The sequence below is a fragment of the Salvelinus alpinus genome, chromosome 23 (assembly GCF_045679555.1).
Source record: "Salvelinus alpinus chromosome 23, SLU_Salpinus.1, whole genome shotgun sequence".
NCBI lineage: Eukaryota > Metazoa > Chordata > Actinopteri > Salmoniformes > Salmonidae > Salvelinus > Salvelinus alpinus.
In genome coordinates this window covers 15,519,523-15,533,084 of record NC_092108.1, presented here as the reverse complement: position 1 = coordinate 15,533,084, position 13,562 = coordinate 15,519,523, and the positions used below count along the sequence as shown (strand labels likewise).

General features: G+C 45.1%; 1 protein-coding gene across 1 annotated transcript in view; it reads left to right on the top strand.

Moving 5' to 3' along the window:
• Window positions 1-3,916: 3,916 nt before the first annotated feature.
• Window positions 3,917-13,562, top strand: part of LOC139550325 (protein unc-13 homolog A-like) — a 112,506-nt gene continuing 102,860 nt past the window's right edge. Inside the window, exon 1 of the mRNA XM_071361154.1 lies at window positions 3,917-4,282. Coding sequence (XP_071217255.1) covers window positions 4,261-4,282 — 22 coding nt within the window. The 5' untranslated portion in view covers window positions 3,917-4,260. The remainder of the gene's footprint in view (window positions 4,283-13,562) is intronic.

Below are 13,562 nucleotides of genomic sequence, written 5' to 3'. Positions count from 1 at the left end.
GAACCTTGAGGAACACCGAAATGTACAGTTGATTTGTCAGAGGACAGACCATTCACAGAGACAAACTGATATCTTTCCGACAGGTAAGATCTAAACCAGGCCAGAACTTGTCCGTGTAGACCAATTTGGGTTTCCAGTCTCTCCAAAAGAATGTGGTGATCGATGGTGTCAAAGGCAGCACTAAGGTCTAGTAGCACGAGGACAGATGCAGAGCCTCGGTCTGACGCCATTAAAAGGTCATTTACCACCTTCACAAGTGCAGTCTCAGTGCTATGATGGGGTCTAAAACCAGACTGAAGCATTTCGTATACATTATTTGTCTTCAGAAAGGCAGTGAGTTGCTGCGCAACAGCTTTTTCTAAAATCTTTGAGAGGAATGGAAGATTCGATATAGGCCGATAGTTTTTTATATTTTCCGGGTCAAGGTTTGGCTTTTTCAAGAGAGGCTTTATCACTGCCACTTTTAGTGAGTTTGGTACACATCCGGTGGATAGAGAGCTGTTTATTATGTTCAACATAGGAGGGCCAAGCACAGGAAGCAGCTCCTTCAGCAGTTTAGTAGGAATAGGATCCAGTATGCAGCTTGAAGGTTTAGAGGCCATGATTATTTTCATCATTGTGTCAAGAGATATAGTACTAAAACACTTAAGTGTCTCTCCCGATCCCAGGCCCTCGCAGAGCTGTGCAGATCCAGGACAGCTAAGCCCTGGAGGAATACGCAGATTCAAAGAGGAGTCCGTAATTTGCTTTCTAATGGTCATGATCTTTTCCTCAAAGAAGTTCATGAATTTATTACTGCTGAAGTGAAAGCCATCCTCTCTTGGGGAATGCTGCTTTTTAGTTCGTTTCGCAACAGTATCAAAAATAAATTTTGGATTGTTCTTATTTTCCTCGATTAAGTTGGAAAAGTAGGATGAGCGAGCAGCAGTGAGGGCTCTTCGGTACTGCACGGTACTGTCTTTCCAAGCTAGTCGGAAGACTTCCAGTTTGGTGTGGCGCCATTTCCGTTCCAATTTCCTGGAAGCTTGCTTCAAAGCTCGGGTATTTTCTGTATACCAGGGAGCTAGTTTCTTATGACAAATGTTTTTCGTTTTTAGGGGTGCAACTGCATCTAGGGTATTGCGCAAGGTTAAATTGAGTTCCTCAGTTAGGTGGTTAACTGATTTTTGTCCTCTGACGTCCTTGGGTAGGCAGAAGGAGTCTGGAAGGGCATCAAGGAATTTTTGTGTTGTCTGAGAATTTATAGCACGACTTTTGATGCTCCTTGGTTGGGGTCTGAGCAGATTATTTGTTGCGATTGCAAACGTAATAAAAGGGGTTGGCTCATCATTTCCAACCAATGTCTATTCACTTGGGCGTGGCTACTGACTGGGCACAAGTTACCATAAACAAAGATTTGCATTTTAGAAGACTAAATCACATTGTTATCTTTTCAAAGTATTCTTATACTCGTTAGACATTTTATCCCACATTCAGATGCAAGCCTCATAACTGAGGAACCTGTATAAACTGAGTCAGGGTAATGTGGCTGTATTGTCTTTCATGAGGCCACAAACATGAAACAAAACAGATCGGGTTGTAGCTGGCTTCTCCACAGACCGTTTCCACATTCTCTAAATTAGGAATAATGTTTAATTCTCCAATTCGGGGAGGTAGAAGTATTTGGCAGGAGAGTCCCTTTGTCTTACTGTGACACTCTCTCCATACTGCATGTGGCAAGGGAGAAGAGGGCTTCTGCCAGGAATTTATGACGCTGTTGTAAAGTCATAAAACTGCCCCCTCTAACAGGAGAGGGGGGGGGGTTCACATCTCTGCTAGAGGGCTAGCGTCTTGACAGAGCGTTGGGCCAGTAACCGAAAAGTTGCTGCATCGAATCCCCGAGCTGACAAGGTAAAAAATATGTTGTTCTGCCCCTGAGCAAGGCAGTTAACCCACTGTTCCCCAGGCGCTGAAGATGTGGATGTCGATTAAGGCAGCCTCCTGCACCTCTCTGATTCAGAGGGGTTGGGTTAAATGCGGAAGACACATTTCATTTGAATGTATTCAGTTGTACAACTGACGAGGTATCCCCCTTTCCTTTATTGTTTGTTTTATTCTATATTTCAGCACAAGCAATTGAGCTTGAATCAATGAAAGTCAAATGTTGCAAAGAGCCAGGTGGAGGAGCTGAGGAGACAAAATTAAGGTAATTTCTGTTGACACATATTTAGTAGTATTCACAATCCACAGCAGTTACACTTCACTTGGATATTCTGCTCAGCTTTAAAAGATATCTCTTTACTACTAACTTTAGTTAATGCTGTCTCATCTATGTGTCACAGTCAGGAAGGTGGCTTTCTCTGCTTCACTTTTGGCCTCAGGATCTGGATACACAGGACCCTACAACGCCCACACTACAGACACGTTGTCACAAACATTGGCAATTCTTATAATCCAAACACAGGTATAGTACAGACAAAGTATACTTAGCCATCAGTGCTATAATCACAAATGTTCAGTTAGGTTAACTCAAACAACTGCTGTTTGAGATGATTTATTGCTACATAACTGATAGACTTGTGTGTGCTGACTAACATGTCAGCCAGAGGTATTAACTGGATAATAATAATAATGTGAAAATATTGTACAATCAGGTGTGTAAAGCTCTTAGAGACTTACCAAGAAAGACTCACAGCTGTAATCACTGCCAAAAGGTGATTCTAACATGTATTGACTCAGGGGTGAGAATACTTATGGAAATTAGATATTTCTGTATTTAATTTTCAATAGATTTGCCAACATTTCTAAAAATATGTTTTCACTTTGTACTTATGGGTTATTGTGTGTAGATGGGTGAGAGAATAAAAATCTCCTTGATCCATTTTGAATTCAGGCTGTAATAAAACAACATGTGGAATGAGTCAAGGGGTATGAATACTTTCTAAAGGCACTGTAAATAGCTCCCCCTTCTGGCACTGTATGTGCCATTGTGTGTTCCAGTTTACACCTTACCTGCCTAGTGGATATCATAAGGTGAATGCACCAATTTGTAAGTCGCTCTGGATAAGAGCGTCTGCTAAATGACTTAAATGTAAATGTAGTGCCTTGTGTAACCGGTGTGAAATGGCTAGCTAGTTAGCGGGGTGTGAGCTAATAGCGTTTCAATCAGTGGCGTCACTCGCTCTGAGACCTTGAAGTAGTTGTTCCCCTTGCCCTGCAAGGCTTTTGTGGAGCGATGTGTAACGATGCTTCGAGGGTGACTGTTGTCTATATGTGCAGAGAGTCCCTGGTTCGAGCCCAGGTAGAGGAGAGGGACAGAAGCAATACTGTTACACTTGCAGCTATCATGTAAAGACAGGTATTAGGGACACTTACTGTGGGACCAGGTAAGAAGGAGAGCTATAGTAATTTAACAAAGCATAAAATCACATTTTTGGCTTTGTTTTGTCCTTTAATTCTACTTTTTTATTCTAATCGGTAACATAGACATGTTAAAATACCAAATTACTTTTAATTAACATCCTTATGTAGTCAATAAGGATAAGTAGTCAATGATGAATCAAAACTCAGAGTTAGATATAGATGACAATGAAATGTTTTTGCCCAGGGCGCCAGATGTGCTAAGTCTGGCCATGACTCATTGGCTAGAGTCAGTCCCTGATTCGAAGGGAAGGTTAAAAACCAGCAGTGCTGTAGACCTTGAGGTACGAATTTGAATCGCCCTGGACTACAGAAAGCAGTGGGCAGCACTAGAATAATAATCATGTTATTCTCGTCAGTGATTCAGTCCAGTACTGACAAGCACCACCCCCCTGCTCCCTTCTTTGAGTACCGGAAGGAGAGACTCCCTACTCGGTCCGTGATCATCAGAGATGTATCGTGGCCCTCAGCCTATGCCTCCCCGCTGCAGCTGGTGCGCGTCACATTAAACGTGACGTCACGCGGCGCGGAGCTGTCCTCGCGCTGGTGCTGAAACAAGATGGCTGTGCGCGCGAGAGGAGCGGAGGAGAGCTGAGGGATGCAGAGACAGCGAGAGAGACGGCAAAGTGAGGGGAGCCTTTCAACAGCAAAATAAATAGCCATATCCGTGAAGAACGCACGGATTCCCTTGTAATTATGTCTTCGAATCAATTTTCTGTCCACTATGGCAATATTTAGCTTATGTTTAGACGTACATCTGTAGCCTACGCCGGGAGGTAACTGAGGAGTAGCCAAGCGAAGCAGTGAAGACCCAGCCGGCCGGTAGAGGACAGCCGGGGACGCTCAGCGCTGCTGTCAGAGATGTCCCTGCTCTGTGTCGGAGGTAAGAGGACATCAACATTATTATTATTATTATAATACCATTACAGTGTTACATTTCATAGGAATGTATATTTCATTTGATGTGAATGTTCTATATTGCAGGATAGCAGCATCTATCCATATTCAGTGATTCATTCATCTGTTTTTATTACCTCAGCTGTCACTCACAGTGCTAAATGACCAGTAACCCTATGACCATGGAAGCCTATTATGTTGGAGTAGCTCAAATAGGCATACTGAGATACATAGGAAGACGTAGCCTATAGACAAATATCTCACCTTCTTCACGTGGAAGACGTTTTTCTGATGACAGAGAGCAACGTGTTTTTTCAAGGGTGTCAATCTGCTTTCTATGGTGGGACAAGATCATTTTGCTAAGTGTGCTTGAAATGCAGTAATATTATAACAAAAGTCACAGTTCAGAATAAAGTAACACGAATAGTAGGCTAAAAGCTTATGTATTAAGCTATAAGTAAGTTATCAATTATTCTCATTGACAACAGACTGGAGAGCTACTGTAGACTATGTCTTGTCGTGAACATTTAAACATGTAATGATCAAAATATAAAAATGTAGACACGTGTTTCTGATTAATACTGCAGCTATCTATAGCACCGTTTTCCACAGACATTGTTGCAGCTGTGTGTTGCGTGCCATGCCAGCTCATGCGTGGGCGGTCAGTGTAGCAAGAAAAGGATAGCCCCTGCCGCACTGCTGCCGCGTTGAACGAGCCTCCCTCGGTTGTAAGGGAATCCTAGGGGGGTGTTCGCGTCAGGTCGTGCTGTCTGTAGGCTAAAATGTGACATTTCCCTGTCGTGCCGTGTCACCTCATCACGCCCAGTTCCGAGATAGGCAGCTATGTTGTCATTGTTTCCGCAAAACCTAAATAAGTATTAATCAGATAATGCCTTGTAAACGAATTAGCCTAAGCGGCATGCCCCGCTAAGTCACTGCTTATCCATGTAGTCGAGGTTTCATTCGACGTGTTATTAATTTATAAACACACAATACTCAGGATGTCATAGACAACGAGACTTGGTGGAGAGCGCTTTTCATTTTTCTATTACATCACATGCATGCCTTGCATGGTGTGGCTGTTGCTATTTCTGGAGCGAGAGAGAGAAATGTTTGTTTGTTCATCAAACCGGATCTCATCTAGTGTTGCAATACATGCTTGATAGTGCCCAGCAGCAGCAGTGGTAATATTCATATGTGTACGTCGAGGTCCGCAGCACTGCTGGTTTTCATCCTTCCCATCTACTCAGGAGCTGATGATTCAGACCTGAGACAATACCAGATGACTGAGAGAAAGCTCTTTCCTATCAGTGACATGAACCATCAGTTAATAACCAGGAAGATGTCCTATCAGTGACATGAACCATCAGTTAACAACCAGGAAGATGTCCTATCAGTGACATGAACCATCAGTTAACAACCAGGAAGATGTCCTATCAGTGACATGAACCATCAGTTAACAACCAGGAAGAGAAGAGAAACCAGCAGTGCTGTTCCCTGCTGCAGACCTTGAAGCGGTGAATTTCAATAGCACTGATGTAAGCTACAAGATTCTGTCAGAATAATACTAGTCTTTAATTCATCCTTGGGGGTCTGGTGGTGGCTGGGAATTTCACAGTGACAGTTCAAGTGGAACGGTTCATCCCACTGGGGTCCTCTCTAAAGTCCTCTGGCTGTCTTCATAACTCCACAATAAATAAATCAAAGACAGTTGTCAAACATGGGCCTGTCCAGATAAGGTCGCTGTAGAATCTCTGTGGCTACATGCAGCTGTCTTCCCTGCTCAATGTCTGAGTCTGTGTGTGAAAATGTGTTGTTGCACTGAGAGAGTGCAATCTACCTGACCCCAAGACTGCGGTAGCCTAACGAGCTAATGGAATCTACCTGACCCAAGACCATGGTAGCCTAATGAGCTAATGGAATCTACCTGACCCAAGACCATGGTAGCCTAATGAGCTAATGGAATCTACCTGACCCAAGACCATGGTAGCCTAATGAGCTAATGGAATCTACCTGACCCAAGACCATGGTAGTCTAATGAGCTAATGGAATCTACCTGACCCAAGACCGTGGTAGTCTAATGAGCTAATGGAATCTACTTGACCCAAGACGGTGGTAGCCTAATGAGCTAATGGAATCTACCTGACCCAAGACCGTGGTAGCCTAATGAGCTAATGGAATCTACCTGACCCCAAGACCGTGGTAGTCTAATGAGCTAATGGAATCTACCTGACCCAAGACCGTGGTAGTCTAATGAGCTAATGGAATCTACCTGACCCAAGACCGTGGTAACCTAATGAGCTAATAGAATCTACCTGACCCAAGACCGTGGTAGCCTAATGAGCTAATGGAATCTACCTGACCCAAGACCGTGGTAGTCTAATGAGCTAATGGAATCTACCTGACCCCAAGACCATGGTAGTCTAATGAGCTAATGGAATCTACCTGACCCAAGACCGTGGTAGCCTAATGAGCTAATGGAATCTACCTGACCCCAAGACCATGGTAGCCTAACGAGCTAATGGAATCTACCTGACCCAAGACCATGGTAGTCTAATAAGCTAATGGAATCTACCTGACCCCAAGACCATGGTAGCCTAATGAGCTAATGGACTCTACCTGACCCCAAGACCATGGTAGCCTAACGAGCTAATGGAGTCTACCTGACCCAAGACCATGGTAGTCTAATAAGCTAATGGAATCTACCTGACCCAAGACCATGGTAGTCTAATGAGCTAATGGAATCTACCTGACCCAAGACCATGGTAGCCTAATGAGCTAATGGAATCTACCTGACCCAAGACCATGGTAGTCTAATGAGCTAATGGAATCTACCTGACCCAAGACCGTGGTAGCCTAATGAGCTAATGGAATCTATCTGACCCAAGACCGTGGTAGTCTAATGAGCTAATGGAATCTACCTGACCCCAAGACCATGGTAGTCTAATGAGCTAATGGAATCTACCTGACCCAAGACCGTGGTAGCCTAATGAGCTAATGGAATCTACCTGACCCAAGACGGTGGTAGCCTAATGAGCTAATGGAATCTACCTGACCCAAGACCGTGGTAGCCTAATGAGCTAATGGAATCTACCTGACCCCAAGACCGTGGTAGTCTAATGAGCTAATGGAATCTACCTGACCCAAGACCGTGGTAGTCTAATGAGCTAATGGAATCTACCTGACCCAAGACCGTGGTAACCTAATGAGCTAATGGAATCTACCTGACCCAAGACCGTGGTAGCCTAATGAGCTAATGGAATCTACCTGACCCAAGACCGTGGTAGTCTAATGAGCTAATGGAATCTACCTGACCCCAAGACCATGGTAGTCTAATGAGCTAATGGAATCTACCTGACCCAAGACCGTGGTAGCCTAATGAGCTAATGGAATCTACCTGACCCCAAGACCATGGTAGCCTAACGAGCTAATGGAATCTACCTGACCCAAGACCATGGTAGTCTAATAAGCTAATGGAATCTACCTGACCCCAAGACCATGGTAGCCTAATGAGCTAATGGACTCTACCTGACCCCAAGACCATGGTAGCCTAACGAGCTAATGGAGTCTACCTGACCCAAGACCATGGTAGCCTAATGAGCTAATGGAATCTACCTGAACTAATGAACTAATGGAATCTATCTGACCCCCAGACCGTGGTAGCCTAATGAGCTAATGGAATCTACCTGAACTAATGAGCTAATGGAATCTACCTGACCCCCAGACCATAGTAGCCTAACGAGCTAATGGGATCTACCTGACCCCAAGACCGTGGTAGTCTAATAAGTCGTCGTAAGGGCCTTTAGGTTTAAGGCAACATGACTCATCACACACGCGACGTTCACCGGACTGACCACCTCAGCTGCAAGAGCAATATGTAGACTGATAGTACTGTATGTACAGCATAATGTTATGAATATGAAGTTGTGAGTAAACTTTTTAATGGGATTCTAAGATCTGTGAAGCTTTAGCAGTCATTTTGATCTAGTCAATATTTAATCCTTCTGCTGAAATACTATGAATACTGGTTGTTTTTGACGCATTATGCAGACAGTTAACTAGCTGCTGAAGACTAAGTGAAAGCTGGTGATGGTACAGACCAGGGATGTCTAAAAAAAATTGGGTTCAAGTCTGACCAGATATAGGCCTGTACTAGTTCTGCCTTACAAAGACTTGTTTACTTGGTGGATGTTAGGAAAACTGATGGGTAACAGAACAAAACAGTTTGGGAAACCACTGCTATAAACCATTCGGTTTGTATACACCTATCATTTGGACCTTTTTGTGGAAATTATCATTGATTTGTGCATTGTTTGTGTACAGACTGTATGCGTGTATGTATCAGTGTGTGCATGCACGTGTATTGTTTGTGGGTGGAGGTTCCTCCCTGAATAATTTACATGGGCAGATATTTATGATTCAGAGTTATTAAACATTAGCTCCCTGCCTTTCTACAATCTAATTTCTTTCCCATTGATCTTCATCATGTACTGATATATTACCTGAGCTGTTTCTAGTTCTGCTGGGAGAACAAAATCAACCAGTTTTCATCTGCTGCCACAAATCAGACATGTGTGTTTAGCTATGAAAAAGCCATGTTTACATTGATTCTCCACTTTCACTCCATTATTGAACGGTTTCATTAGCAGTGCTGCCTGGAAGAGGGACAACGGGGATAGAATTTGGATATGAATTTCAGATTAAAAAACTGGATCTATTATAGATATTCAGCCTGCCTGGGAAGGAAATGGAGGTTCAATCATTCAAAGCCCACTGGGCTAAAACATTGTTTCAACAATTTCTCAACGTATTTTGATGAGGATTCTACGTAGAAAATACATTGAATTTGAAAAAAAAAGTTATCAACTGCTGTTGAGGGTGGAATTTCAACCACAGGATGTCATCATTGTAAAAACAAATCAACATAGACAAACCTTGTTTCAAAGCTACAAATGCAACATTTTATACATCAGATATTCAACATATACACTATCAGAAAATAAATGATAGTCTGGAGAGCATCTCCTACTGGAGAGTTATAGCTACAGATATTCATATGGTCTCCCATCCAGGGTTTTAACCAAGCCCTGCTTAGCTTGATATTTGACAACGACTAATATCAATGTGCTTTGATGAGAATTCCTAATGAGCAATCTCTTAAACCTCTAGAGTCTAAGCCTTAAAAATATATTAAAAAATGATCAGCTAAACATTGAATTTGTCATTACTGCTATTAGAACACCATCATGAGAGTCACAGCTTTCCAAAGAGGTGTCATATTAGTGGGTAGCCCAGACCATTGGTTGGCAGAAGAGGCTGTACTGGTTACATAGTGTAGCAGGTTCAAGGGTGTGGGGTTTCCACGTCACCAAGTTCAATAACCAAACACACACACAGAGCACAACTAGAATGCAAATGGGGAGTTTATTAGGGAGTTTTGCACACTAGAGAAAAGGGGGAATTCACCAACCATTTCACAGTACACAATCCATTCTCGTCATCCGTTCTCCAGGGGTAATCCTAAAACTCAGGTCCTCAGCCAATCCAGTTGTGTGGGGGTGGTCAGACAGTCCATGTCACAACAGGTACTCACACAGTTCATTCTCTTACTCATCACAACACAAACTTCCCTCTACATTCTCTGCCCCGCTGTGCGGGCCGCTTCCTCATTTATTCCCCATGCTCCCTGGCTTAATGATCCACAGGCTCGTCTCGTTGGGGCAGGAAGTCCATATAAGGCTCGGGGGTGGAGCCAGCGGGCTGCAAGACATCTCCCTTCAATAACCACTCCCCTCACCTCTCCCTGCCGTGTGCCACAATAGTGACAGTTCAAGTGGAACGGTTCATCCCACTGGGGTCCTCTCTAAAGTCCTCTGGCCGTCTTCATAACCACAATAAATAAATCAAAGACAGTTGTCAAACATGGGCCTGTCCAGATAAGGTCGCTGTAGAATCTCTGTGGCTACATGCAGCTGTCTTCCCTGCTCAATGTCTGAGTCTGTGTGTGAAAATGTGTTGTTGCACTGAGAGAGTGCAATCTACCTGACCCCAAGACTGCGGTAGCCTAACGAGCTAATGGAATCTACCTGACCCAAGACCGTGGTAGCCTAACGAGCTAATGGAATCTACCTGACCCCAAGACTGCGGTAGCCTAACGAGCTAATGGAATCTACCTGACCCAAGACCGTGGTAGCCTAACGAGCTAATGGAATCTACCTGACCCAAGACCGTGGTAGCCTAATGAGCTAATGGAATCTACCTGACCCCAAGGCCGTGGTAGTCTAATGAGCTAATGGAATCTACCTGACCCCAAGACCATGGTAGTCTAATGAGCTAATGGAATCTACCTGACCCCAAGACCGTGGTAGCCTAATGAGCCAATGCAGTCTACCTGATACCAAGGCCGTGGTAGCCTAATGAGCTAATGGAATCTACCTGACCCCAAGACCGTGGTAGTCTAATGAGCTAATGGAATCTACCTGACCCCAAGACCATGGTAGTCTAATGAGCTAATGGAATCTACCTGACCCCAAGACCGTGGTAGTCTAATGAGCTAATGGAATCTACCTGACCCCAAGACCATGGTAGTCTAATGAGCTAATGGAATCTACCTGACCCAAGACCGTGGTAGCCTAATGAGCTAATGGAATCTACCTGACCCAAGACGGTGGTAGCCTAATGAGCTAATGGAATCTACCTGACCCCAATACCCTGGTAGCCTAATGAGCCAATGCAGTCTACCTGATACCAAGGCCGTGGTAGGCTAATGAGCTAATGGAATCTACCTGACCCCAAGACCGTGGTAGTCTAATGAGCTAATGGAATCTACCTGACCCCAAGACCATGGTAGCCAGTAAACTCCAGATATACAGTACTTCCATACATTTTTTAAACTAGTTTCCCGGGGATCTTTTCTAGAGCAAAACGGAGAAAACCATTGTGTTCGTGAGAGTCTCAGCTTACCACAGAGTTGTCATATTAATAGGTCGCCCAAACCTTTCGGACGCTACAGACAGAAGTTGGCAGAAGAGGCTGTACCAACTTAGAAAAAAATGGAGTCTCATCTTTCAATAGTTTGTAGGCCAAACCGTTTGAACGCTACAGACGTTTTTGTGAGAAGACCGATTTTCAGGATGTCTCGTGGTTTGACAAACATCGCTCTAGCTCTACCATCTTTCCCCGCAAATGCGGAAGGGCGATATCGGCGGATGCGGTAGATTGAGAAGCAGCCATGCAATAAAACAGATATCTTTATCTTAAACAGATGGATTTTGATGGGGATTTTTTATTATGTTGTTTAGATTTCTGCAGGGGCGTGGAAGTTGTAGGCCAAGGGTTAATAACTACATATATTCACTGTTGCTATCAAAATCATTCCAAAGGATAGGTTTAACAGAGCAAATTAAATGTAATCATACGTCATATAGTATCACTGAGACTATTTAGGCCTACAGTATATAGCATTTGCAAAGTCATCAACAGCTATTGTTTCAATTCAACCCAGGGTTCAAACAAAAATAAACAATACATACAGTATTATCCATATAGGTCAAGCTTTGGTTAATTTCAAATGTATTCTTCAAATGAATCATTAATATGTTGGATTCATGTCTCTATCTTAAAGAATAGGACTAAATCTAATCCAACTTCAAATGCACTTCAAATAAAGTTTGATTTGATGTAGTCCTATTCTTTAATGTTGATTCTTGGTTGAGATGGAGACGTGAATCCAACATATCTGTTACGTGCCTGCTAACGGAGGGAGGTGCACGAATCAGGAGCAGGAGAGCAAGGAAATCCCAGTGGCAAAATAGTTTATTGAGCAGTCCCAACACAACTACAACATGGGACTGAAACACGCCCAAACGAGTTTGCCACACACCCAGGGAATAAAGCGCTACACAAGGGGAAGAAACCTCTACTCCTAAACTCACTACCAAACGGCACAACTGCCGTGAGAAAAGAAACCCCCGTGGTGCAGACACGCACCCCTACTAACGTAACCACAGAAAACAATCCCGCACAAATATACCCACCGAAATCAACTAATAAGACACAGGTGTAAACAATACAGACAGACACAAACGAAAAGGAAAAATGGATCGGTGGCAGCTAGTAGGCTGGCGACGACGACCACCGAGCACCGCCCGAACAGGGAGAGGAGCCACCTTCGGTGGAAGTCGTGGCAGTACCCCCCCTGACGCGCGGCTCCTGCAGCGCGCCGACGCCGGCCTCGAGGACGACCCGGAGGACGAGGTGCAGGGCGATCCGGATGGAGGCGGTGAAACTCACTCAGTAGAGATGGGTCCAAGACGTCCTCCACCGGCACCCAGCATCTCTCCTCCGGACCGTACCCCTCCCAATCCACGAGGTACTGCAGGCCCCTCACCCGACGCCTGGAATCCAGTATGGATCGCACTGTGTACGCCGGGGGCCCCCTCGATGTCCGGGGGGGGCGGAGGTACCTCCCACACCTCAGCTCCTTGAAGCGGACCAGCTACCACCGGCCTGAGGAGAGACACATGAAACGAGGGGTTAATACGGTATTAAGGGGGAGCTGTAACCTATAAAACACCTTGTTTATTCTCCTCAGGCCTTTAAATGGCCCCACAAACCGCGGACCCAGCTTCCGGCAGGGCAGGCGGAGGGGCAGGTTTCGGGTCGAGAGCCAGAACCGGTCTCACTGCGGTGGCGGTCAGCGCTCGCTTTCTCCCGCCTTTCGGCCCGTCTCAGGTGCCCGTGGACGGCCTCCCAGGTTTCCTTCGAGCGCTTCACCCAGTTCTCCACCACAGGAGCCTCGGTCTGGCTCGGATGCCACGGTACCAGGACCGGCTGATACCCCAACACGCACTGAAAGGGCGAAAGGTTAGTTGAGGAGTGACGGAGTGAGTTCTGGGCCATCTCTGCCCATGGAACGTACCTCGCCCACTCCCCTGGCCGGTCCTGGCAATACGACCGCAGAAACCTACCCACATCCTGGTTTACTCTCTCCACCTGCCCATTACTCTCGGGGTGAAAACAAGAGGTCAGGCTGACCGAGACCCCCAGACGCTCCATGAACGCCCTCCAAACCCGGGACGTGAACTGGCGACCCCGATCAGAAACTATGTCCTAAGGCACCCCGTAGTGCCGGAAGACGTGAGTAAACAGGGCCTCCGCAGTCTGTAGGGCCATAGGGAGACCGGGCATAGGGAGGAGATGACAGGACTTAGAGAACCGATCCACAACGACCAGGATCGTGGTGTTACCCTGGGACAGAGGAAGAT